The 22512-nt window shown below is 43.6% G+C and overlaps 1 protein-coding gene across 1 annotated transcript; it reads right to left on the bottom strand.

The window, feature by feature from the left end:
- Window positions 1–18051: 18051 nt before the first annotated feature.
- Window positions 18052–20976, bottom strand: LOC148591456 (T-cell activation Rho GTPase-activating protein-like). The gene is made up of 7 exons (XM_088537544.1): window positions 20958–20976; window positions 20512–20678; window positions 20228–20389; window positions 19950–20059; window positions 19288–19483; window positions 18934–19051; window positions 18052–18590 (listed from the first exon to the last, which is right to left on the bottom strand). Exons 1-7 carry the CDS (start codon window positions 20974–20976, stop codon window positions 18052–18054), a joined length of 1311 nt encoding a protein of 436 aa, XP_088393670.1.
- Window positions 20977–22512: the final 1536 nt, after the last annotated feature.

Raw genomic sequence — 22512 nt, 5'->3', positions numbered from 1 at the left:
AATAGACTAATTGTTCTTGGAACAGGAATTCCAAATAAGGATTAAAGAAATTCCTCCCCTGAAAGAGCTGAATTTTTGAGCTCTGGGTACAAAACTAAGCCAGACATCATGTCATGTGACTATCAACTTTTTTTTTTTTTTGCTTTTGTCTTTAAAAACCTCAAAGACATTAAGTTCAAGACTGCACAAATATTGTAAGAGGGCTGGGAGAGGAGGTATGCAAATTCAAACAAAGTTTTGGATTGTAGTGATACACAATATTGCTTGAGATAGTTGCTTCAGCAGAAACAAAAAACAAAGAAACAAACAAACAAAAAACCCTGCCCAATCAGGAAGAACTAGTTTTGGCCTAAATAGTATGGGCTATCAGTTCTTAAAACTTCAATTTCATACCTTTGAACTAATGGAAAAAATGAAGAATTAATATTAGTAAATGAATCTACAAGCAACTCCAGTAAGACTATTGGTGAGCTGTATGTTAGAAATAGGTTTCAATCCCCATGTTCTAACAATGTCATATAATGTCATGATCACTCTTCCCAAGAGCATGTGTAAGATGCTTAAATTAAAGCTCCTAGTCAATGCTAGCTGTCAGTCCCTGTTCTACAAAATGTTTCCACCCATGCTAAAAATACTATAGATCACATTTCAGGACAGATCCTGTGGATTAAGCTGAAGAAATGGAGCACCAAAGTCTACTTTCTTGGACAAGGAGATTCCCTTGCCAGTTCCCACAGCCTGAATATAATTAAAACACGCTGAAAATGTGCTACACACTCTCCTTTCCTCAATTGCCTATAGACCAACCCAGAGAAGGCAGCCAGAAAAAGAAAATCAAGCACATTAAAAAAGCAATAGAAAGATTTGCAGTAAATGACAACTACACTGTTTTAAGGAGTCTTTGTATCTATTGGTTATAACCACGGTTTATCACTTTGAATCAATATATTGAATTTATTGATTCATGTTACAGCTTTTCCTCCTTCCTTCCTGAGCTCATCTGATATGTCATCACTTACCTTAAAAATAGTGTCTTTACCTCATCACATATCAAATGAACAAGCCTATTATTTTTTTCCAATGTAAAAAAATGCTTACCAATAAAACTTGCTTAAAGTATTAAAGCCAAGTATCAGATATTCTGCCTTTGCCATTCAGTGAGAATAGTGATGTTTTCTCCAGCCGACAATGGATCAAATTGCTGTGGTACTCAAAGATTTATCCAGAGTGATGCTAGGCAGCCTTAACTCCCAAGTATGTCAATGAGATTTGGAAGCATGCAGAATCCAACAACTTTGCATGCTTCTAGGTGAGCATCTGGCATCATGGGCTTGTTTGGACTGATGAGTCCCATTCATGGACTCATTTCCTCACAGAGGCAGAGAAGACCTGCAATCTAGTTCATGAGCCATGACTTTCCTTTGTCTCCTTGGCAACACACTGCCATGTATAATTCCAGAATGATGAAATACATAGTCTTTTAATAAAATAAAAGAAACTTAAGCTTTTTCTCAGCTTGCAAAGTCAGTGATGCTTTCTCCGCTGACCTGGTCAGGTTTCAGAGCAACTTGGAGCTTTGTGGAGTAAATACTGGGTAGGTAGTCTGGTATGTGTCCAAAGATGATGATGCTTTTGTCTCTGTAACTGCCCTTAATTGATTCGGTGCTTCTGGAGCAACCTTTAAACCTTCCTTGTGTAAAAAAAATTACAAGGCCATCTCTTGTGGCAGGTATTTCTAGTTGTTGGAAATGTGACTGTTTTACCTTCCTTTCTGCATGCTTAGTGCATTTAAAATGTATATTGAATTTCCCTGCAGGAAGAAATTAACATAGTAGACTGCAGTAAAATCATCTTCTGGTCAAGGAAAGGGTAAGATTTTGTGAGACACACGTACAAGCATGATGAAAGAGAATAGGCAAAAGGCAAAATTTTGGTATGCTGGAGTCTATGGGCTTATTTCATATATTTTGACAAATTTATTAGCTATTACTTGTAAAACTGAAAATTCAAGAATGCTGTATTGTAGGCTACAGGACAGGTGACAGTATTTTGGCCTGTCTCCTTCACCTCCATAAAAACATCTCATACTGTTCAATTTAAGCAAGCCTAAATTAAATGACAGCAAGTTGGCCTTTTCAAGGCCAAGATGTCATCATATCAAAGAAACCATTGCCATCAATCTAGAGTAATCTCCAGGAAGCACTTATCTATATTGTACAATCTTTCCTTGCAGTTTTTTTCCATCCAAATCTTCACCTATATCACCTGTTCTCTACCAGGTTTTCCTGTCTCACTTCCCTTTCAGTTGTAGTTTCTTCTTGGGGGTTCTCCCCTCTGAGGAGTCCTTGGCAGCTTTCCTCCTACTCTTCCTCTGTTTAACTTTTTTTGACTTCAACACTGGGGCTTCCACTTCTCTTGAGAGAGTTTATGACCATCCTGAAATTAGCACTGCTAGGAAATTATTTCTTAAAAATACCACTAACCTTTTGTGGTAGACTCAAGAGATGACTAATGCCCTGGCATTCTCCTAGGGGGCTCATATTCTCCTCTCTCTTCCCTTTCAGTTCCATTGTGCAGATTTTCGACTCTTGTTGAAACATAATTGTAAAGCATAGCTTTGTTTATCTCTTTCACTGCACTTTTCCTCAGTAAATCATGTTGCTATTCTGGAAATATTAAGGGCTCTGAAAAATAGGTAACCAGTGCTTTGATGATCATTCTTCTTAATTTCTCTAGGTCCTCTCGCATGCAATTTTTGTCTTCTTCATTTTTTTTCATCTGCAATGAAAATGGTGTAAACCTTAGCATTTTGCAGTAGACCTCTGTAATTATTCTAACAAATCCTTCCCTTTTATCTACAACAATTCACCAACTACATGTTTCACTGCCCTTGCTTCTATGTCTTGAATATGTTTTTCAGAACAATTAAACAATGCTGTCTGTCCTGATTGCTTTTTTTCCACCCCTTGGTTTCCATCCAGAAATAGGTCTCCTCTATAGATGCTACTCTGCTTTGTATTTTCAGCTCAGCACCATCACAGAGTGGGAGAGCATCCATGGCTGTCTGTTAGTTAAAGCACCTCAGAGAGACACCTTTATAACACGTAGATGCTCCATCAATTGCCTTTAAGCTTCAGCTATAATGGTGGTTTGATAAATGAGCTCCAGAACATCTTAGTTGAAGTGATCTGATGATCCTAGTGGAAAGATCATTGCCCCGTTTGTTGCCATATGGTTGGAGGCACAAGCAATGAAGACATGGATAGGAGCCCTGTGGAGATAAAAAGGAAGGACATTTTCCAGGACCTTTTGTCATGTCTGTTCCTCTCCATGGTCCAAGATGAACAGGGACTGGTCTGCGGGGCACACTGCAGAGTCCTGGGACATCAAGACAGTGTCTATATTGGGCTGCTCTGTCTGTTCTTCACCTGTTGAACATGTTTTACAGTTTGAATTTCAGTTTCATTTTCCTTTTGCTAAGTCTTATGTAATTTTTATAGATGAGACATAAACTGAAGATTCCAACAGACCTCTGATAGCTTTTTCCATCAACATAATGCTTCATGCTTTAAAATCCATTTCAGATAAATATAATTGATACAGATAGTCAGCAAATTAGGAACATAAGGCATTTTTTGAGGATGAGTAAAGACCACCCAGCATATCAAGTATTTCCCTTATACACATGTATCTCCTGTCTTTTTCTAGCTAATTACTGAACAAATAGCTCCAGTGTTGTAATTGTAATATTTTTTTTTTGTTATGCATCTATTTGGCGCAGTCACAATTAAAAAGAAACTTGCTGTATTCTTGAAACTCACAATGAACCTCCAAAAACACAGATTATAGGCTGGAAAGGGAATTCCTTCATTGCTTTGCGGTATGGAAACACGATTTGCCATGTCTGACAGATATTTGTCTTATCTGTTCTTAAAAGTTTTACATCCGCTGCTGTGCTTCCTTAGCGTGACTTAACCAACACTGTACTTAAATAACCAACCCCTACAATTAATGTTCTCTAACTATAATTTTTATTTCCAAGAATTCCTATCCCATGGCTCTCTCAAAATCAGTGGAGTGAAAGTTCAAACTAGGGGTATATTGTACTCTTCCTGGTAAGTATGTCTCCTTAAATTTACATTCCAGAAATCATTTTGGTACAAACAGGAGCTGCACATTCTTGCTTGGGCATCAAGAACATTGTCTTTATCTATTCCAGAAGCAACAGTAAAAAAATGATCTTTCAAAAGTCTTGAGACTCACCTTCTCCTTTCTGTTTGGGTATATTTTTTGACTTATATAGATGCTCTTAAAGGAAAGCTCTTCCAATGCTCTCGCACTTTTACTAGACTTAAGTATATTAAACCGATCACTTTATGTTTCCTTGAGCTCAGCCTCAGTACCTAGCTAGAGCAGAAGGGAGGAAATGAGTTCACCCTTCTGCCATCCTCAGAGTTTTATGTCCTACTTTTCCACACCCACCCCCTTGCAGGCGAGGAATATGATTCTCTCTCGGAGACTAATGACTACATGTGGCTCAGGGGAAAACTAATTTCCAAGACTTTGAACATTAATAGAGAATTTCCTGCTGTGCCCCTGCTCTTATGCTGATGGGGCTCAGAAATAGCATATTGCTAAGGCAGCTCTGCTTGGCTCTCTCAGGGAAGAAAAGCCATCTTTTAGAAAGGGTCAGGCTTCCTAAGACTGATTTTAAAAATCTGATCAGGCAGGCAACCTGCGGAGAGTCCACATTTGAGATATCCATGAAGGAAAATGCCTCATAAGAAGTGGGAGGCTGAACTGAGCATTAGCAGCAGCCTCCAAACAGACTTGAAACATTGCCCTGTGCAGAGCATAACACAGTCATTGAATCTCCAGCTGACACAGGTTCAAAAGGCAGTTGCAAAGTGCAATATCCAAAAGAAAAGGGCATAATCCTTTAGCCATCTGGTAAGTGGAAAAAAGCAAACTTTAGTGGTTGCTAATCCTGTTCTGGCAGCCAGGTTGAACAACAACTGGCAACAGTTGTAGTTCACACCCCTGCCCTTCACTGGCAAACTGAACTGCCAGTGTAGAACTATTTTATGGCCCGCCCTGTAGAGTGACGTAAAAGCTGTGGATCTAACCACTTGCTCGCAGGTGCGTAGTCTGCAGGAATCTCCATCTCAGACTAAATGTGCCGCCAAAGGAGAGATCTTCACAACCTGGAAAGCAGAAGCTTCCGTTCAGTACAAATGATGATCATATTTAAATTCAATGAATTTCCTTTTCTAGGAAGCAAACTTCATTTTAAGTTTCAAAGAAAGACGACCTTTTTAAGAAAGGATAGCAAAACATATAGCATGGAACTGAACAGTCCAGCATGGTGCACACAAGCCTCAGTGCTTCTTATGTGTGTAAGTCCCTGGATGCTTAAATCCTGCCAAATTCAATCAGTGTTAACAATCCCTCCAGTCCATTAGATGCACGGTAAACCTGACATGGTTTGGAGGAGTCTCGTACTCTTTTCAAGTCACTCAGCCTACTGCTTCAAAGGCTGTTCCCCTGCTCGGTTGAGAGGAGGGAGGCTACCAGAAGTGTGTGTGTGTGTGTATGTTGGGAGGAAAGGCAGAGAACTTCTGACAGGTCTTCAGTCTGGGAGCCTTGACTATAGTTAGGAAACTACTAACATGGAGCCTCACACTCCACTTCTATCTCTGCTCATACTTGCAATGTAAATATATCATAAAAGGCTGATGTACTAGTTTGAAAAGTGAGAGCTCTGTTCCTGGCACAAGAAACTGAGTGTGTCTTCCCCAAAATATGCCTGCCTCAGCAACGACTGTTCTTTCTCATTTATCACCACTGTGAATTGCTCAGTAGTAAAGATCCTGAAAAAGGAGGAAGCGTGTACCTCTAAAAACAGTTGCTTTTCTTTGAACTAAAAATAAATGGCCACATTCTTGAGTGGTCCTCTCTGCAAAAAATAAAGCATGACTTAGTACATTAGTGGGGTCTAGCCTGGGACCATAAAAATGAGATGGAAATAAATGCATTTCCTAAGAAAAGATAATTAAGGCCACATCCTGAAAGTTGAGATCTGGCCTATCAGAATGAAAAAAACTGTAGTGGGAATAAAAGAAAGAAGTGCTGAGTGTTTGTTGTTGTTGTTGTTGTTGTTGTGTTGTTTTTTTTGAAGACCTGGGAGCACTCCTTCACTGGCATTTGCATGATCCTTTCCTGAAGAAGTGATCAGAAAATAATAGAATCACATTTGTCAAGAAAAGGCGCTACTCATTGCCTTTATTTTTACAGTCACAAAGACAAACTTGTAAGAGGTCCATCCAATCCAATGTTAGAGTGCTACATCCGATGTTAGAGTAGTTACATATGAATTTTTCCCATGGCAATGCACTCAGCTTTCTTGATGCATGTCCACGGCCACCTTCTTTTCTTTTTCCTTTCCTTTCTGCTTCTTTCTTCCTTTATTTTCCTTGCTATCCTTTACAGATTTTCCTTTTTTCCTTTTCCACTCCTGATGATCCTTTTTTTTCTTCCTTGACATCATTTCCAAGTTTTCCTTTTCTTACTTTTCTATTCTTGTTTCTTTTCTGTATCTTTCCTATTTCTTCTTTGCCCTGAGCCTTCAGCTCTCTGCAAGCATATGCTACTCACTGGTAGGGACTGCACTTCTGCAACTGAATGGCACCACAGTGTCAGGGAGGGGGATTTACATTTGTAGGGGAGATTTGCGTATCTTCACCATTTTCTTTTTCCTTCTTGCTTTTTCCTTTTTTTTTTCTCTCTCTCTTTTTCTTTTCCTCTCTGCTTCTTTCTTCATTTTCCTTGCCATCCTTTCCAGATTTTCCTTTTTTTCCTTTTCCACTCCTGTTCCTTTTCTGCCTCTCACCTTTGGTGTTGCTTCTTTCTTCCCCATTTTCTCTTCTTTTCTTTAGCTTGCTTTCCTCTCTTGTTTTTGCTTTCTTTTCTTTCCTTGCTTTTAATTCTGTGATTTTTTTTGCCTTTTCTTACTTTTTTCTTTCCTTAATTTTTTTCCATCCATTTTGATCCTCTCGCTTGCTCGCTTTTTTGCTTACTTGATTGTATGCCCTTGGATTGGTTTCCCTTGCCTTTGTTGCCTTTGTTCTTTGCTTTATGTCTTCATTTTTTTTTATGTCTTCCCTTCCACATTTCCTTTATCTTTCTTTTACTTTTTCTCTTCCTTCTTCTTTCTTCTTCCTTCTTTGCGCACTTCTTTTGCATTTTATTTACATTTCTCTTTCCCTTCTCCTTTCCTAGTGGTTTTCTTCCCTTGCTTTTCTTTGGCATTCCTTGGTCTTTCAGCTGCTTTGCTGTCACTTTCTCCTTACACTGGACTTTTCCTCCATCCTTGTCTCTTTCTTCCTTTTCTTTTCCTTTCCCTTTCCTTTTTCTTCTCTCTAAGCATTCCTTTTCCTCTTTCTTTGCTTTCTTATTCCTCTTCTTTGCTCTTCATTCCTTTTTCTTTTTCTTTCTTTTTGGACTCCAATGAGGTCCACGCTGAGATGTTTTCAACAGCAACATGCAATGGTTGCTTTCCTTGCAGCTTTGGTGTCTTCTTGCCTCCTAGAGTCTTTCCTTTTCTTTTCAGTCAACATCAGTGACTTCTCATGGAGGACATCTACAGATAATGTTGCAGTGACTGCAGTTAGACATCACCTTTTGCAGAAATAAAAACATAGGCCAAGACCTCTAAATGCATGGTTATATGCAAAGAGATAATCAAAGTGCATGTGCAAGACAGGCTTGATGCTGGCTTTTCACAGAGCATGCCACCTCTGTTCCCACAGAACCTCAGAGGAAATTGTGTTGGCTTAACTGGAGTGGTGACTGCAAAAAAAGTGGGACTGTTCAGGGTATGCAGCCCATGTTGCTTCCGTTGAGGCCATGCTAACTTCTGGGCATGGAGGCAGCAGCCTGTGCTTTTTCTTTTCCCTGAGGCTTCATCTCTCTGCAAGCAGACGCTACCCATAGGTTGGGACTGCGCTCTGCAACAGAGCGGCACTACGTTCTCGGGGAGGGAGATCTGCATGTGTGAAGGGGATTTGTCTTTCTTCACCATTTTTACTTCCTTTTGTTTTCTTTCTTTTTCCTGTTTTCTTTCTTTTTCTCTCTGCTTATTTCTTCTTTTTTCTTCCTTTTCATGTTTTCCAGGTTGTCCTTTCTTTACTTTTCCATTCTTATTTCTTTGGTGTCTCTTTTCTTTTTTTTTTTATTGCTTCTCTCTTCCTCATTTTCTGTGCTTTTGCTTTTCTTTTTCTTTTTTTCTCTTGATTGTGTTTTCTTGTCTTTCCCTGATTTTCATTCATGGATACTTCTTTCTGCTCTTTCTTGTTTCTTTTCAAGTGTCTTCATTCCTTCCTTTATTTTCTCTCTCTCTCTTTTTTTTTTTTTACTTTTATTTTTGCTGGAATTTTTTATTTTCTCCTTTTTTTCCCCACTCGTTTTGATTTCCATTATTGTTTCTTTATTTTTGCTATCCTGTTTCTTGATTGCTTCCCTCTTACTTGCTTGCTTTCTTACTTTATTTCTTGTTTACTTGATTATTGGCTTTCCATTTGGGTTGGTTTCCCTTGCCTTTGTTTTCATTTTTCTTTCCTTTATGTCTCTATTTTTTTTTTTTACTTTCTTCTTCCCTTTCCAAATTTCTTTTTACTTTTTCTTCCTTATCATGTTTTCCAGGTTGTCCTTTATTTATTTTTCCATTCTTATTTCTTTGGTGTCTCTTTTCTTTTTTTTATTGCTTTTCTCTTCCTCATTTTTTGTGCTTTTCTTTTATTTTTTTCTCTTGATTGTGTTTTCTTGCCTTTCCATGATTTCCATTCATGGATACTTCTTTCTGCTCTTTCTTGTTTCTTTTCAACTGTCTTCTTTCCCTCCTTTATTTTCTCTCTTTTTTTTTACTTTTATTTTTGCTGGATTTTTTAATTTTCTCCTTATTCTTTCTTTTTCCTTATTTTTCCACTTCATTTGCATTTTATTTACATTTTTCTTTCCTTTTCCTTTCCTAGTGGTTTCCTAATAGTTTTCTTGCCTTACTTTTTTTTAGCATTCCTTCTTTCAGCTGCTTTGCTTTCACTTTCTCCTTGCATAGGACTTTTCCCTCATCCATGTCTCTTTACTCTTTTTCTTTATTTTTTTTCTCTCCATTTCCTTTTCTTTTTTCCTTTCTTTCCATTAAGCTTTCTCTTCTTTCCTCCTTCTTCTCCTTTGCTCTTCATTGCTGCTTTTTTCTTTCCTTTTGGACTGCAGTGTTGGAGTCCAACATGTTTTCATGCTGAGATGTTTCCAGCAGCACACCACAATGGTTACTTTTTTGATTAGTTACAGTGGTTACAGTTTTGATGTCTTCTCGCCTCTTACTAGCACTCCTGAAGCTCCTACTCATCATCCACCCCCAGGTTGAGCTCTATGCATTCCAGTCGCTCTCTAACATAAAGAGTAACTCCAGCACCTTGCCTTCCCGCTTCGTTTGATGAATATGTCCACACTTTTAAATTGGTAGGTTGCTTACCACGTAGTGATTGCCAGAAACTCAGACCTCCCCTGGTTCCCAGACTTTTCTGACCACAGGCTGTCCAAATTGAGATTCCGTTAGTCAGAGCTGTCATCTTTCTGGTCCTCCTTCAGAACCCCTACATCTCTTCTGCCATATGAGGTGTCTTGTCTCAACCTTTTCTTTTCTCTCAAAGAGCTCCTTTAATGAATTCTTCTAGGCTCTTAACTAATTTTAAACTCTTCAAAAACCTTTCCTATGACAGATCTTCTAGACTCTATTTTAGGCTACCCCAGGCTGCTGTTCCAGAAACTTGTACCTTTTCCAAACTCTTTGCTTCCCCATATCAAATCTATTCCATCCCATCTTCCTACTCCAGTAGCCTAAACTCTGTGACCCACCAAGATGCCCAGCAGTACCTGCAGATATTTCAGACCCTTCCTTAGCCTATAAAATCATCCCTCCTGAGACCTGCTTTCAGCCACTACTAGGTAATGCATATGGTGAAGAGTATTTCCTTCATCCAGTATACTACTTCCTCAGGAATATCACTAGGAAAGAAATGTCTAGGCAGAATTTTCCAAATCCTATACATAACATGTTAAAAAAACACCTCACCAGTATCCTGTGGGCAGTAGAGGAAGAAATAAAGTAGCTTACTGATGATCTAATATAAACACAGACCTTTTAGGGATTAATCTTGTATCTAATTATCAACAGCTGGGAGAAGAGTTGAGAGACACTTGCCTGTCAGTTAGCTAAACCCATTTCAGACCCTATCAAGCTTTCTGAAATGGGACTGATAACACTGTAGTACCTTAGAAATGGAAAGTGTAGGTTCATACTAGATTTCATTACACTCACTGTGTCTGTAGATGGGAAACAGCAATCTTGTAGTGTTCCTTCCACAATCTTCATTATATCAAGGATTGCACATGCTTTCATGGAAAATTATTTTTAGTACTTAAAGAGGAAGAATATGCAGCAAAAACATAATACAACATATATATATATTTTTTTTTTAAGATCAACCATCCTAACATTTATTAATGAAAGAATTGCATAGACAGGCATCCATGGAAACTCAGTCACAGCATCTGTTTCACACAGAGGTTTGATATACCTCATTGGTTTCCAGCAGTGTCAAAATGGCAATATCTTGTTTGACTGCAAGACAGTAGTTTCAGGCTCCCTATAGCTCAAACCTTAGCTCAGAAGTCCAGGCGTCCTGGGCTTTTGCAGAATCAGCAGTTCTACTTTACAATATTCCAGCCGAAACCAACTAAATAAAGTATTGCTGTTGTAGTTGGTTTCCTGCACTTGGGAAGACCTTGGGAAGAATATGACTGAGCCTTCTAAGGCTAAAAGGCCAGCTCTTGTTTCATCATCTTCTCGCACATGTCAATTTTGTACCATTTCAAGAGTGCAAGAAAATTGCCTGAACTGAGCACAGTATCAGTAGTACCACCAGCTGTCAGGGCCAGAAATGACACAATAAGATGGCACACCATGATCCTGGCTGCATGGACCAAAGAGAAGCTGGTAGCGTGGGTGGTTTAGATCCTTACTTAGTGAAAACCTGGATCTTTCATGATTACGTACAGAAGTGCAAAGTGAGACTAAAATTCTATTATCACGTGGTAAAAGAAGTTAAGAAGCTCTTTTTTTTTTCTTTTACTCAATTCAATATAGTTGTCTTCTTAATGTTAAAGGCTTCTGAAATATCCAAATGATACTCACTCTTAGTTGTTTGAAAAACAGATTAAAGGGAAAGGGACTTTGAAAAACATATGATGGCATTACAGTAACAAAATAAGGCCACAAGGCTCATTAACATTTCTATTCTATTTCTCTTCTATTCTAATTCTATTTCTAATTGAGAAAATGACAGATGTATTAACGCCTTAAACTCCAGGTAATTAAAAATAAAAAAGGAGCTGTAGTGGCAGACTGAGGTTTCTGACCAATTTTTTTTTTTCTGAATGATTTGTGATGCAGATAAAAATTCCATGTATCTGTTATCCTACATTTTATTATTATTAGAAACCAGTGAAATACCAAAACACGAAGGCCTGGATTTAAAGAGTCAGTGGTTCCGTATGGAGTGTTTAGGAGTAGTGATGTAAAGAAATTGCAAATTTGATGTCACACATAGGATACTAAGAAGATTGTCATCCTCTGTGCATTGGAAAATATTTGAACATAATGTGTCAGCACCTTCTTTATCTTTTCAAACTAAGGATACTGAACAAAACTGAACAATCTGTTAGTCTAGGCACTTCTAATTAAATGGAAATATTCCACACGAGAAAGGGCATCTGAATCTGACTCACAGCAAACTGCACAAGTTATTTAGCAAAACTGCTTAGTACAGTTAGCAATGAGATACAGTTATATAACTCCTTAAAATAATTTGACTGCAGTATCTCAGATCTTCAGCAAAGATGTTTGAGTGCAATGGGAATTCAAATAATAAGGCTTTAAATCCAGAAGATCCAAGATGCCTGAAATAGAGTGGAGAGGTGAAAACTCTAAACTGAAGTATAGACACAGAAATTTTTAGATGTCTGAGCTCCAAAACCTTTACCACTTTTATTTTCTTTTACTTTGAATTTCCCTGAACTCTGATTTGTTTGGGATGAACAACTAGGCATTTGGCACATCCTTATCCTTAAGCTACCTGGTAATCAGAAACTGCATATTCCCCACCTTACACCCGTGGAGGGGCTCAGAGATCAGGTATTAAAAAAAAAGAAAAAAAAGGCCTGATGCAATAGCTAAGTAGCCATGGAGCTTAACTGGAAGTGAAAAGACAGTCATGAAATTCAGTCTTCACTCACATGGCTGTTTATTTTCTAATGCTTTTCATATATGTATATATATTGCTATGTATTTTCTTAATTTTTGTTTCATATTAAAGTCCACAGTAGCTCTGGGAGCAGAATTCTCTCAGTCCCATATGAGTACACGATTACAGCAATGTCATAAGCGCAGCAATCAGAAAAATGACCCAGAACGAAAAGTAATTTTCTCAGAAACCTTCAGTCAGTTGCCAAGACACTCTAGAGGGCTTTGGATCCCTTCTTATCCTTAATTGTTCCTAATGACTAGCCACCAGCGACTGCAGACATCTCTCAAGTCAGAAAGTAGTTTTATGCCACTTTCAGTTAACATAAATAATTCCATAAAGCAATCACTGAGCCCACAAAACTTCAGCGGGATTTTTCATGCAAAGAGCAGTCTAGAAGCTAAAATTCTGGGGCTCCTACAGTGTGGTTTGACTTTCCTCTGAACCTTATTGTTCATATATGAGATTTGCTAAATACTATCACCAAGCTGAATAACTGAGAAATGTTAATTGCATGCTTATTTTAGAGTGAAAAGTTGTTCAAGGCACTGTTTATATAATCAAGTTTTTCCTAAGATGGATACTTTGCATGCCAAAATAAATGGGAAGCCAGGTGCTTCCCATTTCATGCCATCATGAAAATGCAGGAAGCATGCATCCAGGGGCCCCGGGCCAGGCCTGCGAGCTGGGAGCAGGGCCTGCAGAGCCTGCAGACACCACCCTGCAGGCAGCACCATCCCACCTCGACTTGAGTCCATGCCAGGACTCTGCAGAAAGATTCAAATGCAGAGAGGCTCATGGGAATAGAGGCCTGCATGCAGACACTGAAACAGAAGTAGCCGTGTGTGCAGGTTACACGTCAGCCCTGACGCAAATGCCTTAAAATTTGCAGGGATGTTTTTTTACCTCACTCTTCGCTGATGCTTCTTGAGGAGATGCCCAAGTCCTTTTGGTGCAATTTACTCTCCGAAATCAAGGGGTTGAGAAATACATGTGGCAAAAGAAGAGGGAAGAGGCGTCCTAGGAAGCTGGTTGATATTCAAGGATCCCCACCACCAAGACCAAGAATGGGCTACCACAATGAGAAGGAAGCAGAGCAAAAGGTGGCAGAAAACCTGCATGGATGAACAAGCAATTCCTGGCAAAGCTCAGATCTAAGAAGGAAGTAGATGGAGCATGGGAGCAGACACAGGGCACCTGGGAGGAAGCTGGGACACTGGTGGAGATTGGAGGCATGGGGCTAGGAAGGTCTAAACCTTCCTGGAGTTGAATCTGGACAAGGATGTCAAGCACAACAAGAAGGCTTTCTCTAAAGACGTGTAACCAAAAGAGGACTAGGGGACTGTTATAGACTGCACAACCCAGGTGCTGTACCTCAACGTAACCACACAACTTGAGGATTTGGGCACGTAATCTGGTCCCCTCATTTTTAGATTACATTTCCCTGCACATCGTGTTCAAATCCTTTTTCAAGAATCAACCTGATGCTCTAAAAACTGGAAAACTACTGGTAGGGAAAAGGAAGGCTCCTAGTTTCTGCAGTTCCTTCTCATTTATCACCATTCGAATGGCTGAGTACTGAAGAAGCATCAACTCTACAGAATCACAGAATGGTTGAGGTTGGAAAGGACCTCTAGAGATCATCTGGTCCAACCTCCCTGCTCAAGCAGGGACACCAAAAGCATGTGGCACAGGGCAACCTTGCTTTGCTTTGCACTAAAAGAAATGGCCACATTCTCGAGTGCTCCTTCATCTCTGCAGAAAGTAAACAATGGTTTCTCTGCATAGGTGATATGATTATTTCTCTGCGTAGGACTTCAACTGGGGTCTAACCTAGGACCACAAGAATGAGATGAAACTTATTCATTTCCTAAGAAAAAGTAGTTAAGGCCACATCCTGAAAGCTGAGATCTGGCCTATCAGGATGAAAAAAACCCTGTGCTGGGAATAAAAGAAAAAAGTGTTGAGTGTATTCTTGTTTTTAAGTCCATGAGATTTGCAGACCTGGCAGCACTCCTTCACAGGTATTTGCATGATCCTTTCCTGGGGAGGTGATCAGGAAATACTAAGGAAAATCATAGAATCACATTTGCCAAGAAAAGGCACTATGCATCTTCTTTATTTTTACCATTATTATTTTTACAATTATTAGTTTTACAATTTGCTTGCCCATGGCAACCTTGTTTTTCCTTTTCTCTTTTCTTTTTCCTCTGCTCTTCTTTCTTCCCTTTTTTCTTTATCGTTGTCATCCTTTCCAGGTTTCCTTTCCTTACTTTTGCATTCCCATTTATTTTGTGTCTCCATCTTGCATTCCCATTTCTTTTGTGTCTTTCTCTTTGTCCTGAATGTTAAGCTCTCTGTGAGCACGTGTTACCCACAGGTTGGAACTGTGCTTTTCCGACTGAAGGCACCACAGTCTCAGGGAGGGGAATCTACATGTATGAGGGGGATTTGTCATTCCTCAACAATTTCTTCTTCCTTTTATTTTTCCCTTTTCTCTTTTCCTCTTCGATTTTTTTTTTCTTCCTTGCCATCTGTTCTAGGTTTTCCTTTCCTTACTTTTTCCTTACTTTTCCATTCTGTCTCTTAACCTCTTTTTTTTTTCTTTTTTTCTTTTGTTTGCTTCTTTAGAGGTAGAAGTTTCTTCTCTTTTTCCCCTCTTTTTGTTTTCTTTTCTTGCTTTTCTTTCTCAGATGTTTCTCTTTGCTTTTGCTTCCTTTCTTCTTTCCTCCTGTCTTCCTTCCTTTATTTTCTGGTTTTTATTTACTTTCCTTTTCACTTGCCTTTTTTTTTTTCTCCTCTTTCCTCTTTCCTCTTTCAATCAATGTTGATTTTCATTATCATTTCCTTTTACTTGCCATCCCATTTCCTGATTGCTTTCATCTTGCTTGCTTGCTTCGTTGCTCATTTGCTTTCCATTTGGGTTGGATTGCCTTGCCTTAGTTCGCTTTTTTCTTCCTTTGAACTCTCCATTTTAACTTTCTTCTCCTTTTCTTCAACTTTCCAGGTTTCCCTTTCCTTAGTTCTCCATTCCCGTTTCTTTTCTCTCCCTTTATATTTTCCTTTGGTTGGTTCTGTCTTCCCCTTTTTCTCTCCTTTTCTTCTTCTTGCTTTTCTCTTTTTTTCTTTATTTCCTTTCCTTTCCCTGCTTTTCTTTCCCAGATGTTTCTATTTTTATTTTCTTACTTTTTTTCCTCCTCTCTTCCTTCTTTCTTTCCTTTTCTCTATTTTTTTTTTACTTTCCTTTTTGCTTGCCATCTTTTTCTTTTTCTTTTTTTCCCATCCATATTGATTTCGCATCCACATTGATTTCCATTATCATTTCCTATGTCTTGTTATCCTATTTCCTGATTGCTTTCCTCTTGTCTACCTCCTGGCTTGCTTGCTTGCTTCCTTTTTTGCTCCTTCATTTGGTTTCCCTTGCCTTTGTCTCCTTGTTTTCTTCCCTCTATGTCTCCATTTTTACTTTCTTCCTCTTTTCTTCCGCTTTCCATGATTTTCTTTCCATACTTTGCCATTCCTCTTTCTTTTCTGTCTCTTTATCTTTGCTTTTTGTTGTTGTTGTTTCAGTTGCGTCTGCCTTCTCCATTTTCTCTCCTTTTTCTTGCCTTTCTCTATCTTTTTTTTTGTTTTCTTTCCTTTCCCTGCTTTTCTTTCTCAGATGTTTCTCTTTGCTTTTGCTTCCTTTCTTCTTTCCTCCTGTCTTCCTTCATTTTCTGTTTTTTTTTTACTTTCCTTTTCACTCGCCATTTTTTTTTCCTCTTTCCTCTTTCAATCAATGTTGATTTTCATTATCATTTCCTTTTACTTGCCATCCCATTTCCTGATTGCTTTCATCTTGCTTGCTTGCTTCGTTGCTCATTTGCTTTCCATTTGGGTTGGATTGCCTTGCCTTAGTTCGCTTTTTTCTTCCTTTGAACTCTCCATTTTAACTTTCTTCTCCTTTTCTTCAACTTTCCAGGTTTCCCTTTCCTTAGTTCTCCATTCCCGTTTCTTTTCTCTCCCTTTATATTTTCCTTTGGTTGCTTCTGTTTTCCCTTTTTTCTCTCCTTTTCTTCTTCTTGCTTTTCTCTTTTTTTCTTTATTTCCTTTCCTTTTACTGCTTTTCTTTCCCAGATGTTTCTGTTTTTTCTTTCTTACTTTTTTTCCTCCTGTCTTCCTTCTTTCTTTCCTTTTCTCTTTTTTTTTACTTTCCTTTTTGCTTGCCATCTTTTTCTTTCTTTTTTTTTTTCCCATCCATATTGATTTCGCATCCACATTGATTTCCATTATCATTTCCTATGTCTTGTTATCCTATTTCCTGATTGCTTTCCTCTTGTCTACCTCCTGGCTTGCTTGCTTGCTTCCTTTTTTGCTCCTTCATTTGGTTTCCCTTGCCTTTGTCTCCTTGTTTTCTTCCCTCTATGTCTCCATTTTTACTTTCTTCCTCTTTTCTTCCACTTTCCATGATTTTCTTTCCATACTTTGCCATTCCTCTTTCTTTTCTGTCTCTTTATCTTTGCTTTTTGTTGTTGCTGTTTCAGTTGCGTCTGCCTTCTCCATTTTCTCTCCTTTTTCTTGCCTTTCTCTATCTTTTTTTTTTGTTTTCTTTCCTTTCCCTGCTTTTCTTTCTCAGATGTTTCTCTTTGCTTTTCTTTGTTACGTTTTTCTTTCCTTATGTCTTCTTTCTTTCCTTCATTTTCTCTATTTTCTTTATTCTTTCCATTTTTTCTTTCTTTTTTTTTCCCCACACATGTTGATTTTTATCATTCCCATTATCTTGGTATCCTATTTCCTGATTGCCTTCCTCTTGTGGCTATCTTGTTGCTTGCTTTGCTTTGCTTTCCCTTGCAGTTGGTTTTCCTTAACTTTGTGTTTTCTTTCCTTTATGTGTCCATTTTTACCACCTTCTTTTCTTCTACTTTCCAGGTTTCCCGTTCACTTCTTTTCTTCTTCTCCTGTTTCTTTTCTGTCTCTTGACTTTTTTCTTGTTGTCTCTTTCTTCTCCATTTTTCTCTCCTTTTTTATTGCTTTTCTTTTTTATTCTTTCCCTGCTTTTTTTACACAGAATATTTCCTTTTGCCTTTCCCTCCTTGTTTCTTTCATTCTGTCTTCTTTTTCTCTTTGTCACTTTGTTTTCTGTTTGTCATTCTTTCTTCTCTCCTCTTTTGGTTTCCTGATGTCTTTCCTCCTGTTTGCATGCTCAGTGCTTCCCTTGGCATTCATATCCCTTGACTTTATTTCCTTTTTTTATTCACATTTCTTTTTCCTCCTGCTTCTTCCTCATTTTTTCTCCATTTCCTTTCCTTCCTTTTATTTCTTCCCATTAAGTCTCTTTCTTTTATTTCCTTTTTCCTCTCCTTCGCTTTTCTTTCCTGATTTTTTTCTCTCCTCTTGGACTCCAATATAAGAGTCCAATATATCTCCATGCTGAGATGTTTCCAGCAGCAGACCACTTTTTTGGTTACAGTTTGGTTTTTGGTTACTTTTTTGGTTACAGTTACAGGGGTCACAGCCTTGATGTTTTCTTGTTTCTGAGGACACCCCTGAAGCTCCTCTTCCTCCTCCTCCCCCTTTCCCCTCAGCCTGCCCCGAGGTGTCTAATCCCAGCCCCTGGCGACGCTCTTGGCTTCCTCACATGCCCACGGACTCCTGGGCTCTGATTGTTCCTGGCCCCAGCACGGCCTGCAAGAGCTTTGCCAGGAGCTATTTACATGTTCTGGGTGTCCCACCAGCAGCAGGGGGGCATGGAGGCAGGCCGCAGGGACATGGTGGAGGGGCGCTGCTGGAAGGACAAGGCGCTGTCCAGGGAGCGCCTGGAGGAGGCCTGGAGAGGAGCAACGTGGGAGAATGGGGCAGGCAGCATTGCAGGGTGTCTCTGCAGGGCCTCGTGCTCCAGGCAGGGCTCTTGCTGTCCTACAGCATCGTTGTCTGCCCTGCTGCTCCACTTCTGGTAGCTTCTGCTACCCCCTGAGCACTCCGGGATGGACAGGACTGGCTCTGAGTAGCTCCTGTCCATCGTGCCATGATCGATCTCCCTGCAAGGCAGCAGAGGAGGGGCAGAGGTACATGCTACATAAGCCCTGCTGTCCCTGGCGCTTCTCCCATGCGGCTGCTGCTCCTGCTGCTGCTGTTCCTGCAGCTGCTGTTCCTGCTGCTGCTGCCCCTCAGAGGATGGGAGGATGCAGGATGCCTCAGGCATGGGGCTGAGGCTGGCCAAAGAATCTTCCTGAGCAGCCCCTGGATGTCCTGTGGGCAGAAAGAGCCTCTTAGCTACTTCTGAGCGGCTCTCTGCAGGAAAAGGGGGCTTTGCCTGTGGGACTACACAGACCTCGGAGGATGGCAAGCTGCAACCTCAGCCCTTATGGAGGGGAGGAGCAGTTCAGGACACACAAGAGCCTCCAGGACCAATATCCCGCACGGGCAGAGGGCAGTTCCAGCCCATAGTGAGCAATGCTGCAAAGAGCTGAGCTCTACCAGGGTATAACATCAGGAAGCCTTGTGTGGAGTGAGCGCTGTCCTTGCCAGCTCCTGGCAAGTGCTGCCAGCTAAAGAACTTAGCCAGGAGCCATTGACCCCTCTGCACACAGACCTGCGGAGCCGCCGGTGTCCTCCAAGGGCTGCTCTGCAGAGGGGCTGCCAGGAAAGGCCATGTCCTCCCCAAATATTGCAGCGTGGTTCTCAATGAGGACCTCCACCAGAACCGCCACCTGCACACAGAAATCATGGGCGTCAGGCAAAGGGCCCCAAAGGCATCAGCAGTGTTTGCTCTGTCCCCACTGATGGCTCTGTCCCCAGGGCTGTAGCTCTATGACTTCAGCTGCAGGAAGAGCTCTGCCTGTCGGCTTGCGCATTGCCGAGCAGAGGTGGCTTTTGCAAAGGCCGGGGGATGTGAGGGCCTGGCTCAGCTGTGGCCAATGCAGGAAGCTCTGTGGCTTCCACATACCTTGCTGTTCATCTCCACTTGCAGCTGGAGAGGCAAGGTGCTCTCCTGGCCTGGGCCCAGCATGCTGGGCCCAATGCAGATGGCCAGGTTCTTGGAGGTCATCTTGTTCTCTGCAGAGCTCTGGCTGATGTGCTTGAGCATGGCAAGCAAGTTCTTCAGCAAGAGCTGATTTGCTGGCGGCAGTTGCTCAGCCACCCTGTGTGAACACAAACACAAGGGCCCTGATGTGAGGAGGCAGTGCCCGCTGCTTCTCCCTCGAGCAAGGAGTCTCAAGGAAACTCCCACAAACGGTGCATCCTCCATGAGAGCAAGGCCCCTGCTTTCTCTCCCTGCTTTACACATGTCCTGGGAGGAAACCTCCAACGGCAGCTTAGCAGCCACTTAAGTGCAAGAGTGGCAAGGCCAAGACCTTGACTAAAAGGCAGGGTTCTCAGCAAGGTGCCTACCTTTCAGGACATGGGCAGCATGAGGAAAGGGGATCTTGTCAGCACATGGTGGGCTGGCAGGCTTTGCAAAGGCCCATGAAAGCCTGGGGCTCTCTTGTGCGATATCTGCACTAGCTCACAGAAATGATGGGCCTTTGCAGGAGCCTGCCCATTGCCAGAGAAGGCCCCGAGCTCTCCTGGGCACCCCTGAACACTGGCACTGCCCACAACACTTACGCTTTCAGCTCTTGCATCTGCTCCTCCTTGCTTGCCTTAGCCAGAGCCTGCATCCATCTCTCATACAGGGAGGCCGAGAGCAGCGTGGAGGGGATGTTACGAAGGAAATCCTGCAAGATCAGGGTATGGATATGAGGCTCTGGACATGAGCCCTGAGCCCAGAGGGAGCATCCCTGACACTTGGCTCCCCAGCAGGCAGTGGCTTTGAGCTTCCTGCTCTCCAAGGGGAGCAAGGAGGAAGAAGAGGAGGAGGAGAAGGAGGAGGGGAAGGAGTTCACCTTTAAGAGAGCAGCCAGGAGGTACACGGGCTTGCTCTCCAGCTCCACGCTGCCTCCTGTATCGAGGGCTTCCCTGAGCTGCCGACGATCCCGTTCGCTGGCAGCGATCCGGAAAATGCCCTCGGCGGCAGGTCCCTCCCTGTACAAGATGTCCAGGAGGTCCTGCCGGCAGAAGCAAACACAAGGGAACCTGGAGTGCACAAAGGCCGCTAGTGATGGGAGCTGGGCCTTGCCGCAGAGCAGCACGTGCGCAGGCCAAGTCCCCAGGGGCCCGGCTGCCCTACCTGGACTGGCTGGGGAAGGCTCCCCTCTTCCCCACAGAGCCTGTCCAGAGGCTGCCCAAACAGATGGCTCCGGGCAACCGGCACCTCCGGACACTTCCCGCTGGCCGAGCTGCGGTGCCGCGCAAACGGCCAGGGGATTGACCTCCTCTTCTGGGGAGGTCCATGAGCTGTCGGTGAGAGGAAAGCGAGCGTCAGGCTCCAGCAGCAGGAGCAGCGCTGTGTGCGTGCAGGGCGCTGAGGGAGAGGGCAGCTGCCCGGCTGCTCTGCCCAGCTCACTCACCGGGCGCTGGGCAGGGTCCCTCCTGAGGAGCTGCGAGGACCTCGGCAGCTCCTTGTGTGGGACCAGCCTGCAAGAAACGGCCCCAGGTCACGGATTTGCCCGCAGCAGCAGCCAGGGCTGCAGGGGCCAGGCTGAGCCAGCCCTGCAGCCCACAGCCCCCAGGCACCTTGGAGGTGCTGCTGCATGCCAAGAGGGTGCAGCCCCTGGGCACAGGATGCCCAACCGTGGTCCACCCTGCAGCCCCTGCCACCTCCCCTCCACAAACACAGATACCTGCTGGCAGCACCCGCAAGGGCCGGGGCAGCGGGAGCAGCTGCTCACCGCTGCCGAAATCAGCGCCTCGACGGTCTGGGCGCTCAGCGACGCCGACTGCGCAAGAGAGCAGAGGGTCAGCAGGAGCCGCTGGGCGCAGGGGCTCTTCCCCGAAGGCCTGAGAGCTCGGGGAGCAGCGGGAAGCTCGGGGAGACTTACAGGACCGTGGGCGCTGATGACCTCCCTGAGGAGCCGTTCAAATGAGGCCAGGCGGGTGACGCGGGCCCCCTGGTCTCCCCGGCTCCTGCTGGGCACAGGGCAGCCCCCAGGGCAGAGCTGGGTCACTGCCTGGCTCTCTGCTCACTGCGCGCGCAGCAGCGCAGCCCCTCCAGCCACCCTCCCCTGCAGACCTGCCCGCAGCGCTGGTCCGTGGGCAGCACCGCTCTGCACGGCCCCGGCGCTGCTGCCTGCGCCCCCTCCGCGTGTGCAGGGCCCAGGGCAGCTCTGCCCAGGAGCTCCCTGCGCCCCACCACAGCTCCCCGGCAGCTCTGCAGCACCGGCAGCCTGGACACCCAGTGCCGCCAGCGGCATCACTGCCCGCAGGCCTCACCTGAGCATGGCGCTGAGCCACGACTCCTTCACCTCCTGTGACCTGCAGCCCACGGGAGGGAGAAGGCTCAGGGCCCATCCTCCTCCTCCTCCCGCTGCTCTGCAGAGCCACAGCTCCCCAGGCCCCACACTCACCGAAATGTGACCGCACAGCTCTTGCTCGGCCACACGAGGAGGAGGCTGTTGGCGCATTTCAGGCCAAAAGCCTCCTCCTCCTCTTCCCCTCCGTGAGCCGCCTCCTCCTTCCCGCAGAGCACCCAGAGCTCGCTCAGGGGCACTCGGTGCTTCAGCAGGAAGGAGCCGCCAAGTCTGTGGGAGGAAGAGCAGGGAGCCCCGTGGAGGTGGTGTCATGGGGGCAGCCCCAGCTGCCCCCCACGGCAGAGCCATTTCCCCTGGCAGAGCCTTAGGGTGGCCACCCCAAGCCTCAGGAGCAGAAGGGTGCTCAGGGGCTGTGCATGAGGATGGCAGATGCAGGAGCCTGCCCCTTTCCTCTTGCACCATCCTGCATTCAAGGGCAAGCGCATCCCTCCTTGCAGCATCAGCATGCGTGTGCAGGGGGTCTGCAGGTATTTGGACTGCGAGAGCTCATCAGGAGCCCGGGCATCCACACATAGCACAGGCTGTGAGGCCAGGAGGAAGGGCTCATGCTGGGGCCCTCCAAGGGCCTTTGGGCCCCTCGAGGTTCCAGTGGAAGCAGGAGCGGGCAGGAGCAGGGCCTGGGGCTGCTGGCAGGGCCAGCGATCTGGGCCAGGAGGGCAGAGGTCCTTGTGCTTACTTGAATTTGGCGAAGGCGACGACATCGGGGAAGAGCAGGAGGTGCCTTCCCTGCGTGCGCTGGTGCCGCGTCACCTGCACACGCT

Source organism: Tinamus guttatus, unplaced genomic scaffold (genome assembly GCF_059628265.1).
Source record: "Tinamus guttatus ecotype Peru unplaced genomic scaffold, ASM5962826v1 Tinamus_guttatus_pri_ptg000806l, whole genome shotgun sequence".
NCBI classification, from domain to species: Eukaryota; Metazoa; Chordata; class Aves; order Tinamiformes; family Tinamidae; genus Tinamus; species Tinamus guttatus.
The sequence above is the reverse complement of the archived record's forward strand: the minus strand, read 5'-3'. Positions and strand labels throughout refer to the sequence as shown.

Excerpts from the sequence above, each read along its gene's own strand:
- LOC148591456 (XM_088537544.1), bottom strand. Across the intron at positions 19,484-19,949 it reads CAGATGCAAGAGCTGAAAGC|GGTGGCTGAGCAACTGCCGC; the intron begins GTAAGTGTTGTG and ends GTGTTCACACAG. Across the intron at positions 18,591-18,933 it reads GGACACCGGCGGCTCCGCAG|GACATCCAGGGGCTGCTCAG; the intron begins GTCTGTGTGCAG and ends TTCTGCCCACAG.